The 23,681-nt window shown below is 37.4% G+C and overlaps 1 protein-coding gene across 1 annotated transcript in view; it reads left to right on the forward strand.

Moving 5' to 3' along the window:
* RID2 (S-adenosyl-L-methionine-dependent methyltransferases superfamily protein) overlaps positions 1-23,681 on the forward strand; it is a 202,350-nt gene that overhangs the window by 76,146 nt on the left and 102,523 nt on the right. The window contains exons 5-7 of the mRNA XM_089448242.1: positions 14,743-14,799; positions 16,996-17,045; positions 17,236-17,388. Coding sequence (XP_089304368.1) covers positions 14,743-14,799; positions 16,996-17,045; positions 17,236-17,388 — 260 coding nt within the window. The remainder of the gene's footprint in view (positions 1-14,742; positions 14,800-16,995; positions 17,046-17,235; positions 17,389-23,681) is intronic.

A 23,681-nucleotide genomic window follows, 5' to 3' on the forward strand; every position in this document is an offset into this window, starting at 1 on the left:
TTACATTATTTCTATTATTTTATATATATTTTATTCATGACATTGCCTTCCTCTTCATAAAGCTTTGTCCTCAAAGCTTATTGCTTGACAAGGCATGTCATCTATTTCTTTGTCTTGTGATTTATTTGTATCTTTTGCAGTTCTTCGAGTTGTCATCTTCGTTGATACATGACAATAGGATCCTCTAAGTGATAAAAAATTGTCACATTGATAAGGGATCAAACCATCCTAAATTAATCTTTTGTGGAACTTGGCAATTACTTGATAGCTGGGATAATTTGTTATCGTCAGTATGGATTCTGCTAACATCATTATTCTTTAGAACATGAGTTTGTTGTTTTTGTTTTCAGTGATACAGATATGCAGACTGATTGGGATGTTTGCTCTTGTGATTCGAATGTCGATAAGGAGTACTGTTGATTTGATTTTCCCTTATCACGTGTTTGGCAATTTCCTGATTTCTTTTAGGTGTCGATGTTGTTGAGTTCGTTACAGAACTATCAGTTGGAATGTTCATCGTCTGAACTGCAACATCTGAGTGTCTTTTCTTCAAATGGTTTATCCTCTTCTTGAGTTGTGATATTGACTGGCTCGGTATTCGTTCCTTTATCTTCAACTTGGACTATTACAACTAGAGACTTAGACACTTCTTAAGTAAGTTGTTCTAACTTGTCTTTTAGCAACTTCACATCACTTTCAAGCTTCTTTATTTGTGTAAGAAGGTTTTGATTATGATTCCTTAGACGTGAGTTCTTTGTTTTCTGAATTGTTGACTTTATCCTTAGTATCCTTCTCTTCATCTTTTAAACTTTTGATTTGTTCTAATAATTTTTTATTAAGGTTTTTTAAACGTAAATTTTTCTTTTCTTGTTCTGATAGGTGCTTCTCGAGTTCTTTCTTTGTGACCTTAGTCTTCTTCACTTGTGCAAGTAATTTTTCAACGTGGTCCTTGATGCGAGAAATTTCTTCGTCCTTTTCCATTACTTCTTTGTAATGCATATCCGCAAGATCTTTATATCCCTGTTGTATCGCTTTTTGCTGAAGTTTAACAATTTTGTCTTTCTCTTGATCTTCCAGCTGCAATTTCTCGGTACACTAGATTATATCGTTTTGTAGGGGCGATGATGGGAGTTCAACTTGCAATTTGGATTCCATTTTCTTCATTTCCTTAATAAAATCTGCATGTTGTTGCCTAAATGTTGCCATTAATTGTTCTATATCTCTCGCTAATGATTGTTTTTGTGCATCACTTAGATGTTCGACTAAAGTAAAATTTTTGTAACATTTTGTGCAAACCACATATTGATTTCTGAATAACCCTTGACAATTAGAAAATCCTTTTGAACAAAAAAGACATTTTGAAAAGACTTTTTTTTTTGCCTTTTCTTCACTTCTTTTAACCTTGTATGTTCTTTAATTTTTTTTTGGTGAAATACCCTTTTTGGCTTATTTGATAATATTGCTCATTAAAAATATGAACCAAAACCTTGGAAATTTTTTTCCCAATCAATTAATTATTAATGTACTAACAATTAATAACTGCAAGCATTCGGATGCGTCGTTACAAATAGATTCAATGATTGATTTTTGAATTTGACTGCTAATTAAATTTATGGATGCTACTATGTTTTTTGTATAGTCGATTTAATTTTTGTCATTCCATCAGCGATTCAAAACCCACCGTGAACAATTTACATATTTGACCACATAGATTTGAGAACGAAAGGCATGATCGGTCTATACTTTGAGGCATTTTCAGGCACACAATTTCATTCGGTGGCTCAACAACTCCCAAATATATATATATATATATATATATATATATATATATATAATGTAGGTCAAAGGGTACATTACAGAACGGGCAATCGGATACATTTGGGTCAAACACTATAACTAAATAAAATTCAATTAAAAATATTTAATTAATTAAATTATATATATATATATATATACTATAAAAAGATCATTATTAAAAAAAAACCTATTTGCAAGACACCATTACCAGAGAACTATACATGCTAAGTTAGCAATGAGGAATTCCATATGCTGAGATGACAACCGCAAGATGAAGACAAGTGCTGACAATATAGCTTTGAGGACAAAGCTTTTGAAGGAAGGGGCAATGTTACGAATATATATTACATAAAATAAAATAAATATAAATAAATGTAAATAATAATGATTATCTGAAATATTCATTGGTTAAGTGAAAAGGCATTTTTAAATGACATGCCTAATCATGAACGGTCACCTGCTTAGGTATAAAAGCAGGGCCTCATTGTAACATTTATCATCACTTGTACATTTTTTATATAATAAATTATTATTACAAAATACCTCTTATGTTGTTTTACATTAAAGTCAACAAGCTACAATTTTGTTGCTTCCCAAGGCTTTGTTGTGATGAATTGATCATAATGTTGATGCTTACAAGATGGCTTACCAATCTGACTCTTCTTATGAGAACTTTTCAAAGGAAGTACTGTCCTTGTATCGTTGGTCAATTATAAATACCTACCTAGTGAAGAGGAAGTGTGGAAAGTTGTAACTAGGGTTGGTGTTCATAATTGTATTTTGGATCATGACATGATGTAATTATTATTGTTCTTGTCGAAAGAAAAGAAAAAGAAAAATATTTTTATAAAAGAAAATTATTTATTTGAAGCATGGGTTTCTTGCCCATGGTTTTTGGTCCTAGGTCTTAGCACCCATTGAGTGCTCTAGGGGTTTTGTCTTGAGTCAAAGTCAAAGTCATGATGTAAAAGACCCATTGGGCACATGTAACAAGAAAAAGAAAAAATTTATTTGATTTCTAGAAAGGTCTAAAAGACCTTTAAGATCAGGTGGCCCAACCTCTACTCAAGTCGGCTTATAGGCCTATTCTAGCTCAACGAAAGACTATATAAAGGGACTTCGACCTTGCTTCCACGGTTAGAAGGTAATGCGAAGGCTAGAGAAAAGGAAGAATAGACCAACGAAGGAAAGGGAGGATGTCTTGATGAAGCTGCTTTTGAAATACACCTTGATCAACTCTCTTATGCGAGTTTTTTGTGGACATTAGGGTTTCCACAGGTCTGAAATAAAGAAAAAGCCATTGCAGACATTGGTTGGAGGACATATCTCGCTATGGTGGTTGGCCTGGTCTTGGAAGGTTCTTGTTTGCGTCTTGGGTCTTGGAAGTCTCCTTTGAAGAAGATTCTATAAGAGGAAGTTCTCTAGGTTTTCCCCTCTGTGGGTTTTGCCCTGGCTTGGAGCCTATCTCTGGTGTTCTCTTTATTGTTTCTATGATCTTCTTGTTTGGCATTTGTCTTGATGATGAAAAGAAGATAATAATAATGATAATGAAGTAATGTAATATCACAAGAACTTGTCAAAGAATAGAGAATTCATTTGAAATAATCCCTAGTTAAGCTGCTCTAGATTTCACAATAGTTGTGATGGTGTGACCTTCACTAGCAGCGAATCACAACCTCGTGGCAGGCCCACAGGTAGGAAGTAGTAGTTGCCCAATGCAACGAATTGACAACGACAAAATGTAGAGATGAGGCTCGATGGTTAAAATGGGTTCGTTTGGGAATTCGTAGTATGGATAAGACACAAAATTGGAAAAGGCATTGGAAAATTCTGGTTAAAACCCATAGCAAGGCACACGTAAAACTCTAGTTAAAACCCACAACAAGGCACATGGAAAACTTCAATTAAAATCCACAACAACACATGGTAGTGGCTGGTGGTGGAAAGGCTAGTCAAGTCCTTCATTGAACCAGAACGAACTTTAATTTTTCTTTGGCGATCATTTAATTTTGAACTTCAACCTAGAAGTTCGACGAGCCCTATGACTTAGATTGCTAGAATCATCAAAGTTCCCAACATTTTGTTGTGGAGGGTCAACATTGCATCTTCAAGGTCATCACAACTCTTCGGAAGTATATTACGACTTGGGCATTGTGTGGATTAGGCATGGAGTGAGTGTGGCCGCATTGCACAAGGCCTCTGCTGCTTTGTGAAAAGACCACTTGACAAGACCATGTCAAACTCAAGTGAAAGCAACCACTCATTAGAGACAATGACCATAAATGCATCATAGTGGACCATAATTGTTAAGGGCATAATAAAACTTCAAATTGGGATCACCTTCAAATATCTAACCAAACCAAGTCCCCTAAAAGTGTTCCTTAACTTGTTAGAGGTGGTTGGGTAATTAGCCCTATTAAGTGCTTATAGCCCCTATGGGGAGGTGACATGTCCAAGGTCAACTCTTCAATCCAGGTGTTTGTGATAGTGGTGGGAACACAAGGGAAAGACTTCATGGTTAGGTGCCATGGCCATGGGACCAGCTGATGGAGGTCCATCATCTTGAGTGTATAGATGTATGGAGGGAGCAATCGTGGAGGCATGAGTTACCCCTTTCCTCGGCTTGCTTTTTCCACCCCTTTGGTGTGCCTTTTACTTCTTTTTGATAATGCTTTGATATGGAGCATAGCTTAGGTGTCCAAGCTTGCTTTTAATGATATAACATTTATTTACCCCTTAAGGATGAGTCGGTTTCTCGCTCATCAAGGTTGGGATATGCAGAGATTCCTTATGATGTAATGGAGCATCTAGTGCTTAGGAACCAACTAATGGCTAATGAGGGGGGTAGAGCTTATGCTATGCTTTTCCCCATGCACTAATTATGTCCTGACCAACTTCTATGTTTTAACTTTTCTTTTTCTTTTGGTGTGGCCATTTTGTGCTCTTATCTTTTCTTTTAGCTGCATCAACCTCTAGAGCAAAATTTTCTAGCCCTGACACAAGGATGCGGATATGAGGGTGCCAAATCCCATTGAACCAATATCAACAAACCCAAAGGATAGATGTGAAATCAAGGGAATGATAAAAGGTTTTAAGTATGGGATGGTTATGGACATGCTACTTCAATCCATGTTTTCCAAGTAGTGCCCCTCCTATAACCCTAAGGCCTTAGAGAAGGTTCCTTGGTCTTAGAGAAGGTTCCAATAGACCAAGGCTAAAGACTACCACCCTGGGAAGGTGAGAGAACAAGTTTATAGTCAAGATCTGTCAATCATCCATATAAGCCCCATAAGTAAAATCACTTGATTGCAAAATGGTTAAATTACTGGTCGAGTGGTGACCCATCTTCATTCGAGAGAAATGCCTGATGGTGAGAAGTGTATGAGCCATGAAAATGGCGGAGTGTGGCATGTCATCAGAACCGACAATGTATAGAGCTGCTGTCTGGCTGGCTGTCCAAGATAGGATAAAAGTTTTTTCCTATGGGGTTACCCACTTTTGGTGGGTAATGGTGACCAACTCTTTTTTATGGATAAATTTAATAATTTGATGTAGAAATTCATGATTTGACGAGCTTTGAGTAACACTAGCATCATCAATTTTCTTCTCTTTGAAGTTTGAACCCCATGCCCATTGGATTGAAGGTACCAGTTGGAAAAATACTTTAAAAGAACAATTCATTTGTTGATTTTTGGGTGTTTTACTTGCGGATCTGAAGTATATTACTGAAGGAAAACATTGATTTGACATTCTAACTTGTAATTCTGAAATTTAATCAATATTTTCAAGTGTTCAATGGCAGAAATATGAATAATTATAAGATTTTAGCAAGTACATATTGCAGATTTGAAATCTTTTGCAGGATCCACCTGAGAAGTTTTTTGACTTCAAATCACTAGGAAATCCCCCCTTGAGGCTAGCAAGCACTAGCCCAGGGCAGGAGGGACTGTGTGAATTGACATTGGTGCTTTCTGTAAGTGTTCATGTGATCCTGTTAGGACTGAATACCTCAAGGGCAATTTCAAGTTATAACAGGTCTTGCTATGGTCCAAATGTTACTGTCTTCAGAAGATATATCAAGGTGTAGTCTGGTTATGTATATAAGAAGCAGGTGAAGAACATAAAAAATTTTCAGCATGCCTATGGTTACCTACAAAGAGAATGTTATTATGTAAAAGTCTTTTTAGTATTTTATAGAAACATTGTCCTGGCCTTGAAAGCTTCATAACAGGTCTGTCTATGTATTTAGGACCCAGGTGAAGGCCATGGAAAATTTCAGCATGCCTGTGGTCACCTACAAAGAGAATGTTATCGCAAGAAAATCTTTTTAATATTTAATGAAAACATTATCTTGGTCTTGAAAGCAATGTGGAAAAAGTAGATCTCGGGAATAAATTGGCAAGGGTCTGAAAATTGAAAAAGTCGTAGAAGTCAGGAGAAAATTGAAAAAATTGGCAAGAACTCAGCAAAATTAAAAAAGTACAAAAGTATTAAAATTTTAATTTGTTTTTAGCATCTAAAGTATCCACCAACATTGCACGAAGTGGGGGTGTGGAAGTTTCATTCCCAAAAATCTAGGAAGCGAAGCGTCTACTATATATATATATATATATTTTTCTGTGTTGCACGGGTACCCGCACCCGGGGGTGGGGTTCTCGAACCCGTCCCGGGTTCCCGCACCCAAGTACCGGATTCGGGTACGGGTTCTTCCCAGACGAACCCAGAAGAACCGGGTTCTTCAAAAAAAAAAATTTGGGTTCTTTTCCTTTAACGGGTTCTTGGGTTCTTCGGGTTCATCGGGTTCTTCGGGTTGGGTTCTTCATAAAAAAAACTATATTAAAAATTTAATTTTCAAATAATTTTTTTTTATTGAAATTTAAAAAATAACTTATAACAAAGGTAAAACTTATAACAAAACCTAAAAAACCCTAAATCAATTCTTGTAAATCAATTTGGAATGAAACATTCTTCCACGGTCCTTACCATCAAAACCTGTGTTGCACGGGTACCCGCACCCGGTTTTTTAAGTTTTTTACAAGTCTTGTTTTTTAAGAATTCTTGTAAATCAATTTGGAATGAAACATTCATTCCCGAGCCAAATAACCATCAAATTATAAACTGTAAATGCACACATACAGGTTCAGACATTTTCGGTTAAATAGAAAGTAGGATTGAGACCAGCCATAAGCTGTAATCAGCTGAGGCTGTTAAATGGCGAAGGGCTATTTTGGACAATGGCTAAATTAAGTAACAAAATCTGCCAATTTCTCACAGCATTCTGATAACATCATGTTAAGATTAAAACTAGGAAAATATGCCTAAATCATATATGGTCTCTACAGACTTGTACACCAAGTAATCTCTAAAAACTGCGAAGATGTTTTATGTTTAGATAATTAATATTCAGGCAGAGCTTCGCACTCAAAGACAAACTATCCCTCAAGCCATCAGATGGCTGTTGTGCATTTTATTGAAAACAAAAAAAAGACTGATAAGCATGTTTTGTGGAAGGGTAAGGCTGTCACTGTATTTGGGATTGCTTTACCACAGAGCACACCATGCATGGGGCAGGTGGATGATTAGACATCAAGAAAATACTAGACCACTATCAAGTTGAGAAGAATCTCCTATGAAAAAATTGTGTTTTTATATGGGAGAGACTGAACATTCAAAGCAAAGTTACAAGCTCAAGCTCTAGCCACAATGAGCAATCTCAATAAGGAGAGAAGCTGTCTTGAAATTAGAGCAGGAGGCAGAAATGCTAACACTCCTTGGCTGTGTAGGAGGAAGGGTCTGTACGACCATAGCCTGATTCATTGATAGGCATCATTGCAAATGAACCTAAGCTGCATAGTTATTTTAAAGCCTGTGTGTGACAAAATCTGTCCCAAGTTTCACCAAAATAGCCGAGTCTAGCATTTATCTTAGTATGTATTTTGAATTTTCAGTTTTAGTAGTAGCCTTGAGCTCTCTCACATAGCTGTCACAGTGTCATGGTTACACGGAAAAGATTCAAAAGAACAGTTTTTTGGTGATAAATTTTGAAATTTCAATGTCAATGTTGAATGTTCAATGATGTGCATGTTTAAATGATTATCATTAAAATTTTCTTGTTTAAAGTTGAAAAAATATACAAATTCAAATTTCATATATATTATTAATTATAAATTATAAATTTATAAAATATAATTATTAAAATTTATTATTATTATATTATCGATGAACCCACGCACCCTGTTTCCAAAAATGCCGTCCCCGTCTCCGTCCCCGCACCCACGTTTCCTGGCAACATAGATATTTTTATATATTTGCATTTATATTAAAAAAACATCCCAAATACCAAATTAGTGGTAGAAGACATGAAAACATGCATATATTTACATAAATCAAGATAGATATGAAATCCATGATTCCATTGTACATCAATGATTAATTATTCGAGCATCAACCATCTAGATTCTAGCAATTACAAACATACATCAAATTTTTAAGCATATTATAAAACATAAAACATTTAGAAGATAAAATCATCAAACATTCAAGTAACTTATCTAGCAAGTGAGCAACTGTCAACATTAGTCATGTCTAAAAATTCAACTAATAATGTTTACAAAATAGGCCACTTGGTCACCACCAAGACTCAAGTACACATTGAACTAGGAAGAGTAAGACAAAAAAGTTCAAATTCACAACAAGCCTACAAGTCTAATCTATGACAAAAGTAGTAAATTGTGAATATATCTACTAATCTCTCCTCCTTCCACCACGAACAGTACGTGGCGATGGGCCTCCACGTGGTGGCAATGAAGAAGATGGTGGCTGTGGAAGTTGTGTCACTGAAACTGATGAAGATGAAGCCCCTGCTATTGGTGTTGAAGCATGGAACCTAGGAACCAAGGTACCAAATGGGGGTGGCATCTCAACTCAATCATCATCATTCTGGATGAGAGCATCCTCTAATCGCAACACTCCATCCTCCAAATTGGGCTCCTCTGGATTTCTTCCCAAATCTTAAGGTATTTATTAGTCTTTGCATCATCATAGTAATGGGACAACAATCACAAGTTGTAGTGAACATAAACCAAGCTCTCTACTCGGTGTAAACTCAACTTGTAATATTCCTAACCCAGAATATTCCTCAAACCCCAGCAAAAACTCCAACCAAATATGTGCAAATGATATAATAACCCAGAAGTGATAAAATAACAGTGGAACAGCAAATGTAAACCGGAAATATAAGCATGTACACAAGAAATGCAGCGAGAAATGCTAAGCCATTTTATTATACTGAGCAATAAAATGAGTACAAGAGGTGATTAGACAGATGACACCTCGACTTGCACAAGGCAAGTGAAGAAATACTCTCAGAATGACAAGAATGGCCTCTCTGCGTGGATGCTGTTGCTGCTAGAAATCAAATGATGGTTTGGGGCTTCTCCCCTCCTCGGAAAAAGCTAAAACTTTGGATTCGGGCTCTACTCAAGAAACCCAGAAAAACCCAGAAAGCTTTCCTGGAATGGCCGACCCCCGAAAAACACCCTCTTGGGGGTTCTGCACAGTTCCTCAATGCCCTGCGCTGCCAGTGAAGAAAACTCCTCTAAATTCTGCCTGAAACAGTGCCTGAAACCCTGCCAAAAATCCTCCAATGAGACAAGAGCTGGACGCCTGCTCAATCTCCCAGCATAACTCCACCGGCAAAACCCCAATCCAGCACTACAACCAAAAAGAACTGCGTCCCTCTCCAAGTGCTGCGCATTCCTCTAGAATTCTGATGAAACTACTACTGAAATGCTATAAACTACTGCTGAAATACCAATGGAAATACCTTGCCCGAGCAGGCACTCGAAGTCCCCCAGGGCTAAGGGTGAGATCTCCGAACGGAGACACTCAATGCACTAAACAACACTGCAGACCAGCTAAACAGCCAGCGTGCTCAGAAGTTGAAACGACTAGCTCAAATTGCACATAACTCCATGATCAAAATGAGGGGGCTCTTCTCTCTTTTATAGCTTCTGCCTCTCTCAATCCCAATGCTCACCTTCTCTTGCGTGATTCCCCTTTTGTCACGTGTTCCTCCCCTCTTGCGCAGTCCCTCCATGTGTCTGCGTGGGCTACATTTCTGCGTCCCCCTTTTGGCCCCCTTGGCTCTCCCTTTAAGTCACAACATTGTGCTACTAGGAAGTGACTTTTATTCTAAAAGTGAGTTATGTCCCCCTTTCTCACTTTTTTTATTTACAAAATAATTATAGAAGGTAAAATCTGGCAAAATCGAATATTCCAATTAGCTGGGGCTAATTAGGAATATTACACAACTTGTTCCTTTCAACACTGTGGATGAAAGAATAAGAACTCCAACACCTCTATGCAGAAGAAGTGTTTACCACTTGTGATAGCACCCGCAATGCCAAAGTTTGTAGAATTGAAGTAGCACCTCCATGCATGTTCCACCACTCAAGAGAAGAAAAAATCTCTCGATCTCTAATTGCATGCATGCTCCCAAATGGACCAATGCTAAGCGTATAGTTGCTCAACTATTTCCATACCATGGCAGACTCCTCCTCATTAGGGACTAATTTATCCAGTGCTCTCATATAAGCCTCTAGAACCTCTGGATCTAGGTTTGGTTTTCTCCTGCTCCCCCCCAGATTGTGCTGTTGAAAGCCATGATGGATGATAGTATTTAGGTGTCAGAACATATGCTAAGGCATTCAATGGAATGTTTAGCATATCCCTTGTTTTTCTACCTCTGCACAAATATAATTGTACAAGGTGACATCTCTAGGCTCAACAATGTCTTTAATCTGCCCCAACATGCTATCCATTTGATCAGACACCTCCCCAATTATTGGTCGTTCTGCATCTGCAAACTTGATCACGTAATAAATTGGTTTGGTGAATTGTAAAACATATTTAATCTGCGACCAAAATAACATGTCAAGAATAGTGTCCTTAGCTACATTAGCAACATCTTTATCAGTTTTAATTTCCTCCCATGATTCAGAGGTCACCATATTAGTTAAAGCTTGTCTCACCTTCACTAGCCACCTAAAGGTGAGTTAATAACTTGCAAATCTTGTTTTTGCAAGTTTAAGCAACTACAACTTGGAGTAAGTGCCATAAAAATAGTTTACCCTTGTATTCCCTGTTATACATTTAATGAGTTGCTTCCCTCTCTTGTAAATCTCATTAATCCATCCACATTCTTTATGCTTCACAATATCATGCATCAAAAGGTTCAATGTGTGCACCAAGCACCTAGACCAAAAGATGTGTGGATGAGTATGCTCAATAACTTTTCTTGCTGCCTTACAATTTGCTGCATTATTAGTGATCACTTGAACCACATTATTAGGACCAACATCTCTGATTGATTGCAATAGGAGATTTGCAATGTTTTGGGAAGTTGCGCTGACGGAGGAGTCATGCCTTGTAATAAATACCGCACCACTAGCAGAAACACCAAGAACATGTACCAAATGTTGGTTTCTAATATTTGTCCACCCATTTGATACAATGGATACCCCACAATCCACCCATTCATTTGTAAAATGTGTCAAAGCTCTTTGAACCTTTGCTTTTTCTCTTTCTAATAACACTATTCTAGTTTTTTCATAGTTGGGACTTCATTGATGGCCTTAACCATATCATGGCAATAGGAGAGCGAAGCACATTGAATGGTACACCGCAAGCACAAAGAAATCATAATATCTTTCCATCCACATCATCCGCCCCCCTTCCCCCCAACAACATTAAGGAAATCCCCTATTGTTCTACCTACAGAGCTTGCAAAAGTACCATGAGGAGATGAGCTACCAAATCTAGAGGTTGCACTTGATTCAAACCGAGTTTTTTGTTTCTTGCTTTTGGCTGTATTTCTTCTTTGTTCAGTTGAAATGTTTGGGCAAATTTGTATCCCCACGACACCCTTTTTCTCATCACTGTCCATCACCCCACAAAGATGCCTCCTCACATGGGTATATGAACCACTATATGGTTTTCCTCCATGACAACCATGAGGGCACAAAAACTTGTAGCTTCTACCACCTTTTCCCCCTTCAAGTTTGGTCACATAGTTCCACAAGGGTGTCAATGCAACTTTCCTCTCTAGTGTTTCAGTGTTCTCTTCAGGTTCATTCCCTTCCTCCCCATCATACATTGGGTCACTCATATGGGGACCACTATCCTCTTGTTCTACTTCCCTTCTATTCCTACTCCCCCTTGCCATCATGAAAACCAAAAGTGGAATGATACATAGAAGCCAAAAGAACACTTACTTGGAATATGAATATAGGTGGTGGACAACCTGCAACTAAATGAGAAAGAAGAAATAATGGGAAAGAGTAGGAGAGGGAGGATAAAATTACAAAAAAAATGATAGAAAAATGAGGGATTTTGGGGTTTGCTCTTACCTCTTTAGCTCTTATAGATGGAAGCCCTTCTTTACTCCTCCAAGCTCCTCCTCCACTGCTCCTAACTCCTCCTTCTTCACTCCTCCAAGCTCTCCTCTCTTTCTCCTCTCTTCTCCATGCTCTCTAAAAATACAAGAGTGAGCAAATGAGAGGAGAAAACAACTTTGTGGGTCCACACGGTGGAACTAGCCGGTGGCCCACGAAAACGGTTGTGATCCTCTCGGAGTCGGCTCTGATCCGTGACGAATCCACCGGGCAATTCGGCCCCTGAACCGCGTCCTGGGCGTACGGAAACGCGGATCGGGCCGAACGGTTCCCCAGGGCAGGAATTATTTTTTCCGGCCCACGAAATTCCGGGATGCGGTTCCATGGCCGGATCACCCATGGATCTGTACGGTTGCGATTCCGGGTTTTGACCCGGGGGGGTGCATTTCGTGCAACACTGGTATCCACAACATCGAATAAATGCATTGCCACTTAAATATGAAAAGAAATCTAATATATAAGTTGTATAACTTGAGAAGTCTACTGCTACATGACATATCAACAGTGAATCAAGTCTTGATTCTTGAGTCATAACTCAGTCTAAGTTGCAGGAAACGTGGGTCTAGGGTCCATTTCCATACGGAAACGGGGAAACCCGTATAGTATGACCCGTTTCTCGAGGAGGAAAAGTGGCTAGTACGGCTGGAAACTTGTTTCCGAGGCATACGGGGAAACCCATACCGTACGACCCGTTTCTCGAGGAGGAAACATGGCCAGTACGGCCAGAATCTTGTTTGCGCGCCGTACGATGGAGTTTCCTCATGCAAATTGACTTTTTTCTTATGCTTTTTTATTGTTATTTTGTTTTTTATTGTTTTATCGGGCGACTAAAGTGGCTTCTAAATTTAATCATAATCTTTAAATGTAATAAATTATAATGTATCATGTATGCTTTATGATTGCACATAACATTTCCTAAATGTCTTAAATTCTAATATATATATATATATTCGTGTTTCCTTGTTTCCAAAATTTGGGGAGGTTGCGTTTCGTACCTGTGCCCATTTCGGAAACTCATACCTGTTTCCCCATTTCGTGCAACTTAGGACTCAGTTGACTCAAAATATCAACAAAAATTATAATAAATGTATGTCATCATCATGAGTCATCTACATGTCATAAATTGATTTCCTTTGCCCCTTTTATGGGAATAAGGAATGGCTTTTCCTCTAGTGGAAGAAGCCCTTCCCCTAGGGCTAGAAATGGACCCTGTCGTCCTCTAGAAGCAAAAATAGGAGGTCGCCTCTGTCCTTGAATCGTTAAGGATTGAGTGCAAAATAAGTTAAAAAATACGATTTTCCCTAACTTATATGCAGCCCAGAAATGACTCATGATTTTTTGGATCGAGTTGTGATAAAATCACAAGTTTATTGATAAAATCACAATTTTTTTAAGTTTGAAAAACTTCCAAAAAGCTCAGCTGATAACGTCGGCGTGTTGAAAAACTTGCAATTTCCTGATTTTGTTGGGATGTTATCAGGAGGTTTTCCATAGAGCTTGAAAGCTTCATGTAAGGCATCAAGAAGTGTTATACTACACAAATGTTGTCATTTATTGAAAACAGTTTTAGACCTACTCCACAATCTTGAGCAAAAGAAGTTAACCAGCCAGGTTTTCTACAATTTGTATGGGAAAGTGGCACTGAAACTCCAAAAAGGGCCATGTTTTCTTTCAAATATTCAAATTGGAACTAAATACTATCTGAAGGTTTTCAATTGTGCATAGATTTTCTAGGAAGCCTCAGATCATTTTAAAGATTTTTTGGACCTTCTGAGATTTCCAAAATGATCGATACCTTCATCTATGGTGGATCATATTGATTGACTATATTTCTTAATGGAGTAAAATGTTTTTGTTACTGAGAGTAAAGTTTACAGTTAATTCAACTGATATTACATTTATTTCTTTAAGAATTTCAGGGTGGTTAATGACTCTCTAGAACAAAGAACAGTAGAAAGCTTGTTTAGAAATCTCTGTTGATATGTAATAAATGTCTTTCTTAATGCAAGTCTTCGGTTTAAAATTATACTATATACTTATAGGCTTTTTATCCTGAAGTATGCATTCTTTTGGTAATGCTGGAAAACTTTTTTTCAGTGGTTTGCAATTGATCATGATTTGTCTAACTTTTCATTTACAGTTGACATTTAGGAATTTTTTTACTTTTGAGATCTCGGAGTATCCACAGTTTTCATTTTTAAGTTTCGACGTTTCGAGTCAATACCATGACTCATCATCAGGAAAAAATCTGCAAAGAAGAGAAGAGAAAGGATGAGATAAATCAAAATAAATGTGGATTCTCCGAGATCTCAAAATCAAAATCCTCACCACAGAAATCTCCAAACTCTATTTTTTTTACTATTATTCTGTAGCGGAAGGAGTGGTTATTATAGATATATGCTAATAGCAACTGTTTTCTTGTTTCAAACATTATTGTTTTCAATTTGTTTGTTTACTTTTCGTCTAAGAAACCTCTTTTCAACTGCATTAGGGATTGTGTTTGCGGCCAGGAACTGTAGATGGTGCTATCAGTATCTCAGCTGTTCAGGTATGTATGCTCTAACCATTATGTTGTGAGCGGAATGAGTTTACCTGACAATTAAATGCTTGTCCTGCACTGACTTTCTGGAATAAACATTTGTGAATTTCATATTCTTGATGAAAACTGGAAAAGCTATTATATTTTGAAGAAGCATGCTACATTTTTAATAATCTAAATAAAAATACATTTATTTTGGATTTTTCTATGTGAAAATGTGTTTGTTAAAACATACTTGCCTGTAAAACATGTTTATAGCAACATTTGAAGAGTTTAGACATTAAATAGAGTTCTACTATGCATTAAATGACAGTTGCACTATACAATATATGGAAGTACTATTTTTAGTATGCCTTATCTTTCAGCTGCACTGCATTAAGAGTGTAGAATGGGGACCTGTCCCCACCCATTGGGGGCACATTCCCTTTGCTTCCCTTGTCCCCAGGGTTTTGGGGGCTTCAAGCAGTGGGGACATCCTTGAAGCTGTGGTGGTCTTCCACCTTGTCCCCTAGACATTACCAGCCAGGAAAGCGGGATGTCTGGAAGATGTCCCTTGATGGTTTAGGAATGTTGAGATGTCTACTATCCAAAATGGGGCCCATTCTGAAACTGGAATAATTGCAACAATATTTTGATTCCCATCTTTGGTAGGTTCTGGTACCTTATATCCACTCTTCTCTATTCAGGGTTTCACTATCCACACAGACAAGATCTTTAGACCTATTTTTTAGGAATTGCTATATTATTGAGTTTTATTATAATATTCCTCCTTTCTAGAATCTTTCTTTTTAAATAGTTTATTTTTAGTATTTTTAAATATATTTGGTGTCCCTGTCAGTACACCCTCTGGAAATTTGAGGTTACCCTCCAGCTGTCCCTAGAAACCCTTCCCCTTGCTTCCCGTCCCTGAAATATGGTGCAACATAGATATTAAGTGATAACTTTACCACTCCCTGAATAGTGGTTTGTACTGTCCTTAGATAGGAGGTCACCGAACAATAATTAAAGCAGGTCAACCAACACTCGTGGAAGCCACCCTGTATTAATTACTGGGCTGACATAGAAATATGCACATATGGATAGAGCTATACATAGGGATAATGGTGGTTATTTGCTCCCGTTATAAAGTACTTGTTTGCAATTAATGTATAAATTCATTCTCATTTTATTTTAATTTTGGATAGCTCAGGGCCTCAGGCACATATAATGTATACTGCCAATCATCTTATTGTGTGCATCTTTGAACAAATATCAGAATGAGATGATGAATATAATGAAGGTATAGTTCTTGGCAATTCTTATGCTCAGCTAATCTGTACAGGAGGTAGTTCATCAGCCACTTCTTCTGCAGTTGCTCGAGTCCTCTTATGACCGTTTTCTTTTCTGAGATTTGGTACTATTTAGTATTTTTCCCAGGGTGCAGTCCAGCATTGGGATTGTCATCCTTTGCAACAGGCTCCTCAGTGTTCTGCTCTTCTCCTTGTCTACTGCTAATCCTATTGGAGTTCCAATGCTAGCTTCTTGCGGTTAACATGTTTTAGTTCTTGTTGCTGTCTTTTGATGCAGCTCTTGTGATTTGAGTTCTTCCATGCATATCGGAATCTGTTATCTGTGTCTCTCAATCCTGTTGCTTCTATGAATATTTTTTAGCTCTAAATGGGGAACTCAATTGTGAGAGGGGAGAATAGATGTTAGTATATTAGTGGGCAATTTTAAAATACCATGAAGAAATAACGTTTAAGATAAAGTTAAGAAGGGTGAGAACTTGATTGGAAAATTTTCTTCAACAGTTTACTCTCTCTGACTATTGGGAACTTTGTATAAGAGACACACACAAGATGAATAGGGAAGTCATTCTTGGTTGGTCTTTCTGTGGGTGTCTGTTACTTGTGTACAGTTTGGGAGATGATTCTCCATAAAAAAACACTTTCAGTTTGAATAAAACATATTTGTTTGCAGCCATATTTTATTTTTTCCACGAGTGCATAAATAGATATATCATGTTTTGAAATTCCTTTTTCTGCTTTCTTCATTTTACTCTGATCTATCAACTTGGGGAATGACACAGTTAGGAGAATAGCCTAATTTAAAATTACAACATTGGTATCCAGTGAAAACCATCCATGGAGTATGTACTTAAATTTTCCCTTGGTTTCTAAGAAATGATTTAAATATCTTATGCTACTCTTTCCCCCCTCTGAACAGTGGCTTTGCAATGCTGACAAGTCGTGCAATGAACCAAGGTTGAGATTGAAGTAAGATTCCTTTCTATACATTGATAATCTTTTCCTCTCTGTCTAGACCTTTGAATCTCATTGTTTTTGGTCAGTTAAATGTTGCAGTGGATCATATGTATCCTATGTGAAATAATCTCAGAATTGTTTTTATGTTGAGAATTCTTTGATTATCTTTATACTGAGTTATCTCATTTCATGTGACATGCAGGGCTTTCTTTGGAACACTTTATAGATGTTTATCAAGAGGTGCACGAGCTGTATTGCAGTTATATCCTGAAAATCCAGCTCAGCTTGAAATGATCACTGCTGCTGCAATGCGTTCTGGGTTTTCAGGTGGTCTGGTTGTGGATTTTCCTCACAGGTACACTTAACTCGTATTCCTTGATTAAAATTGTGGGTTGCTTTCACCATTTGATGTAATTGCAACATTAGATTATGGCTGACAAAGTATAGTACAACTTTTAATTTCATCATTGATTCTGTCAACCATATAGTTGCAACCCCCCCAGCTGTGGAAGCACATTTCTGCATCTCGGAAATGGATTCTTGTATGAAATGTCTCTGATGTGTGGCTGAAATGTGGTATAGACTGTTTCAACTGGTGTTTCTGTATGAGAAAACAGAAAAAAGATAAAAAAGAGACAAGACTAATCCCAATTTCTTACAAATCACTTATTGATAGAGGGCTTCGGCCTCCCTTAAAGATATTTCTCTTTTTGGCTTCATTTTCAAATTTGAAATTCATGAATGGCATTTTGAATTTTTCGTTTAATGATTTTTTAGCATATATATATATATATGTACATGTCATATCCTTGTCGTATCATAACATAAGTTTCTAAATATCTGTTCTAAATACTATATCTCTATCTGTCCATCTTATGGTACATTGTAAAGCTTCATATTTTGTTTTATAGCTTCTTTCTATGTTTTCAAAATTTAGGGTCTTCCTTCTTTCCCTCTACTTTTATTTCCACTTTGGCGTTGATGTTGAGGTTTCATTTCAGTGCCTTTTCCTGCCTGTGTAATCAGAAATATTCATAGGTTTCATATTCATAGATTTTGGATTTGGATCGGAATCACACAATTCTCCGAATGAACCAACCTTCAATATTACAGGGAGAGCAAGCTATTTTAGGTACCCCCCTCGGTTTCTCATATATAAAAGGGTAGGGCTCTTAAAGGTGGTTGCCAGGTTAAGCTCTCTCTAATATTCATTGAACAATCGGCTGGAGAATGAATCGACAGCCTGATTAGCCATTAATGGATCTACTTAATGCACTCAGAAAAGAGATTTGGCTCAACGCTATTTAGTGAAAGGGATGATGGGGGGAATGGAGTAGACAGTAATGGTTTGAGAGATCCGACTAGGATAATAAAGTAGAACACAGTTTGCATGCCTTTCCCTTGTCCTGGTTGAAGAAGGGTGGTAGTTTGGTTCTCAACCAGAAAGCAAGGGTCCTTCTCATGACTGACATGTTTCCATAATATTTGTCAGGGGAGAGCTGGCAAAGGAACTTAGGCAGTAGGTAGAGTCAATCCCATCTCCAATCTTGAAGGCAGGCAAGAAGGTGGTTTTCCATGCAGGGCCTCATTAAGATTATTTTGACCTCCATTTTTGTTTAACTGATTTTCATCTCTTTCTGTCATTATCATTCGTATCTTTGCTAGTGTTCTAGACACTCCCATACTTAAGTGGCTCCTAATTGTACTCTAGTCCCATTCACATATTTCATGGTCAATGGCAGACATTAATAAAATTGTTTTATCCTATCTATCAATGAAGAGTAATACAAATCCTTCAAAAAAGCCCTAGAAACATTTCTGAACTGTTCTATTTATGTAAATTTTTGGGAAATGTTTGAGACATCTTTGTCTAGTTCTTGCCCCAAAAACTGAAAAATGGTCTCTTATGTTGAATTTTGTAGCTATGGTTGGTCTTCATAATTTATATTTTAGCCTTTGGTCTTCATAATTTATATTATAGCCTTTGTAATGTATAAGGAATTTGTAAGACATGTTCTTCATGTCATTTTGATTTATTTTTGAAATAATTATTATAAGACATGTTCTTCACGTCGGATTTAAAAGAGAAAATTTCAAAATTTGAATTTTGAATTTTTGGCTCCAAGATAGTCAAGTCAGCCCTCCCTCAAGTCAAGTCAACCCCAGTGAAGAGACACACCCTTTTGCGAAGGTAGAACAATATAGAAAGGCATTCAACCTCCTCCACAAAGGTACCATTCTACCTGTCACAAGCAAGACAGTTTCTGGGCATCAAAGGTAGAACAATATATAAACTTAGTAAATTGGTTAATTGAATTAACAATTAGAAGAATTAACATCAGTTACTGTAGTAGGAATCAGATAACCGATTTTCCACATTTAGCAGTAGGAATTGGGTAATCGATTTTCCACATTTACTTGATGAAGACGAAAGATGAAGTCTTTGACAAGTTCCAGGAATTCAAGGTTGAAGTAGATAACTTGAAGGGAAAGAAGATCAAGATCTTGAGATCTAATAATCGAGGAGAATATACCTCCAAGGAGCTCGTTGCCTTTTGTAAAGAAGTTGTTATTAAGAGGGAGTTAATAGTCCTTTACAATCCACAACAAAATGGAGTTGTTGAAAGAAAGAACATAACTATTGAAGAATTTGTGAAGGAAATGATTCATGATCAAGACCTGCCTATGTTTCTATGGAGTGAAGCATCTATGACAGATGTCTATATTCAAAATAGAAGTCTTGATCAAATTTTGGAAGGCAAAACTCCTAAAGAGGCGTTCAACGGACAAAAACATTAGGTTAGTCATTTGAGAATATTTGGTTACCCTGTTTATATTCATGTACTTAAAGATAAGAGAAGGAAGTTAGAGCCTTCAGGAAAGAAAGGGATATTCATTGGTTATAGTGAGTTATCAAAGGCCTATAGAATATATGTTCTGGGACAAAAACAAGTTGAAGTTAGTAGGGATGTGACCTTTTATGAGAATGTGGCCATTTGGAAATCCTAAGAAGTCCCTATGGACTCTGATGAGGACGAAGGGCATGAAGCTCTCAAGAAAGAAGAAGATTCTGGTCATTAGATCCTTCAAAACATCTTGTTGATCATCAAGAAGAGCAGAAGGGCCTAGTGATCCAGTGGACCCAGTTGTTGTTCTTGAAATCAGGAAGAGACTAGCATTGCTTATATCCACTTTGCAGGAAGCAAAAAGACATGCAACACCACATGACTCCTTCAGGGAAAGTAAGAGACCAAAGAGGTACTCTGGTTATGCAACTTTGATGACTAATTTGATTGATTCTGAACCTTCGACCTATGAAGAAGCAATTAGCCAACAAGTTTGGAAGGATGCGACGTTGAAAGAATGCCAATCAATTATGAAGAATGATGTATGGGAGATTGTGTCGAGACCCGAAGGAAAATCAATGGTGTCCTCCAAATGATTATACAAGATCAAACATGTAGTGGATGGCAGTATTGACAAATTAAAGGCAGGATTTGTGGCTACAGGGTTCCCCCAAAAAGAGGGAGAAGACTATTATTAGACTTTTGCTCTGTTTACCAGGTACACTACCATTAGATCTATTATTTTTATTGCTTCTTCTATGGGATGGAATTTACATTAGATGGATATAAAGACTTCTTTTCTTAATGGCGTGTTTGAGGAAGAAGCATCCATAGAACAACCTCAAGGTCTTGAGGTCCATGGAAGAATCTCATGTTTGCAGATTGAAGAAAGCCTGGTATGGACTTAAACAAGCACCTAGAGCTTGGTATACACAGATTGATAGTTATCTGACAAGACTTGGTTTCACCAAAAATGATGCTGATCCAAACGTGTATTTCAAGGTCGAAAAGAATGAACCAATGATTCTACTATTGTATGTTGATAACTTATTTCTAACAAGTGTTGAGCATCTCATTATTCGGTGTAAGAGGGAGTTGAATTTTGAATTTGATATGAAGGATCTTGGGTTAATCCACTACTATTTGGGGCTAGAAGTATGGCAGAAGCTCGACGAAGTCTTTCTTGGTCAAGGAAAATATATTATCAAGATCCTGCAGAAGTTTGGAATGATGGATTGTAAGTCGATGTCGACTCCCATGGTGACAAATCTGAGAAAGTTGAGAGACTTTGAGTCTGATTTGGTAGATCCATCCATGTATCAGAAGCTGATTGGCTCGCTAATGTATTTGGTTAATACCAGACTAGACATTTGCTTTGCAGTAAACACGTTGAGCCAGTTCTAGGTGGAACCGAGACATGATCATTGGATTGTAGCAAAGCACATATTGAGATATTTGCGTGGTACAATTGACTATGGTTTGAGATATGTCTCAATTGGTGATATACAACTGCAAGGATATACAATGCAGATTGGGTAGGGAGTGCTGAAGACAGAAAGAGTACTTTCAAAGGTTGCTTCAGTTTAGGCTCCGCTATGTTTTTGTGGATGACCAGGAAACAAACATCTATTGCACTCAGTACTACTGAGGCATAATATATTGTAGCTACCTTGGCGAGTTGTGAAGCAATGTGGCTTCAAATTCTACTTGCAGGATTGTTTGATCATGTGCTAGAACCGACTGTGATATATTGTGATAATTAAAGTTGTCTGAAGCTGACAAAGAATCCATTTTTCCATGACAGGTTGAAGCACATCAAGATCAAGTACCACTTTATTCGTGACATGGTGCAAAAGGGAGCAATGAAGCTCCAATATGTCTCTACTGATGAGAAAATTGTCGATATTCTTACAAGCCTTTGTCTAGTGTGAAATTTGTATACTTCAAGGACAAGATTGGACTTGTTGAGAACACCTGTGTCATTGAGAGGGAGGGTTGATGAGATTGCATCGTGGACTTACATTCTTCCTGTGTCATATATGACCAAAATTAGGGAGAATGGTTCGACATAGGACAAACATTCTTCCCATGTCAAGTATATTGACCAAAATTAGGAAGAATGGTCCTAGAGGCCCAAAATTACTCAGATAGAGTATAGCCTTTCAGCATCAAGTTCATTAGCATTAGGCCCATAATTACTCAGATAGAGTGTGGCCTTTGGGGATTCACCATGTGTCAAGTACCGACCAGAATAATGGTGAACCAAGACTAGTCTATATATTATGTGACAGATAGACCAGAGTTATGGTGACTAGTTGATGCTAATGATATGCCATGTGTTAGAGGTACCGATCAGAATTATGGCTTATCTACCACGTGTCAGGAGTATCAACCAGAATTATGGTGAAAATGCACCATGTGTGAGAGGTATTGACCAGAATGATGGTAGCCAAGTGATACTAATAAATCTACCATGTGTCAAAGTTATTGACCATAATTATGGTAGTTGATTGACACTGATACTATTGGTGATTTGTTATAACCTTTTTTAGAGAAATTTGTTCCCAAGAAGAAGATCTGTCTAGTCATTATGAATACCTCCCTAGCTAAGAGGGAGTGTTGAATTTTGTAGTTATGGTCGATCTTCATAATTTATATTTTAGCCCTTGTAATTTATAAAGAATTTGTAAGACATGTTATTCATGTCATTTTGATTATTTACTCCTTGAAATAATTATTATAAGACATGTTCTTCATGTTGGATTTAAAAGAGAAAATTTGAATTTTGAATTTTTGGCTCCAAGATAGTCAAGTCGGCCCCAGTGAAGAGACACACATTCGCAAAGGCAAAACACTATACAAAGGCATTTGACCTCCTCCACAAAGACACCATTCGACCTCTCACAAGCAAGATAGTTTCTGGGTATCCAAGTGAAGGATAAGAAGGACGAAGATCATCTTTCTCTCTCTCTCTCTAACTCTCATCTCTCTGTAACTTGCACGTGTGTTTCTGGGCAGTTTTTTGGGCAACATTTTCTAGGTAGCATATTGTGGGTAGGCCAAATTTTTGGGCAGACTGGGAGTCCGAATTTCTGGGTTTCTAGACAATATATGGGAGGCCGAATTTCGGCCTAGGGTAGATTAGATCAGGCCAAGTTGTAGGGTAGAATGGGAGGCTTGACTTGAGGGCCGTTGACCAGGTTTGACCATAAGCATTGTTGGTTAGTTTGACCTCATAGTTGACTAGCAACATTAGGTGTATCTCTTGTTGAACTGAAGAATTTCTCTAAGAAAAAGGTTGTTGGGTTTTTTCCCCTAAGTGGGTTTTCCCAGGGTAAATCTTGTGTTCTCTTTGTGCATTGTGATCTCTATTGTCCTTATGGTTTTATGGTTGAATTTATGAAGTGTAATTGCTTAATGATAAATTGGAATTGTTAAAAGAAAATCTATATCATTAGAAGTAACTCAGAGGGAGCAAATGGAAAAAAGCGTGCAAGAGACATGGAAAAGGTAGCAAAAGAAAGAAATTTCAATGTCATTTCCTAAAATTTTGTATGGCATTTACAATATTCGTACTTAGTATAGAAATTGTAATTATTTCCCAATTTAGGTGACATATGCTTCTTCCTTATGATGTCGTTCCTTTACAAGGATAGATTTCACTCTTAAGGGTTCAATCTCTTTCGTTTGATAGATTTAGGGTACACTGTAGACCAACTTTATGATACTGTTATGTTGATGTTTTAACTAGTAACACTGCTACCACAAATGCCACGGACTAGAAATGTTTATTTAAGAAGAA

This window comes from Pinus tabuliformis, chromosome X (genome assembly GCF_031772625.1).
Source record: "Pinus tabuliformis cultivar Carrire ecotype Pingquan chromosome X, CPIR1, whole genome shotgun sequence".
Lineage (NCBI taxonomy): Eukaryota > Viridiplantae > Streptophyta > Pinopsida > Pinales > Pinaceae > Pinus > Pinus tabuliformis.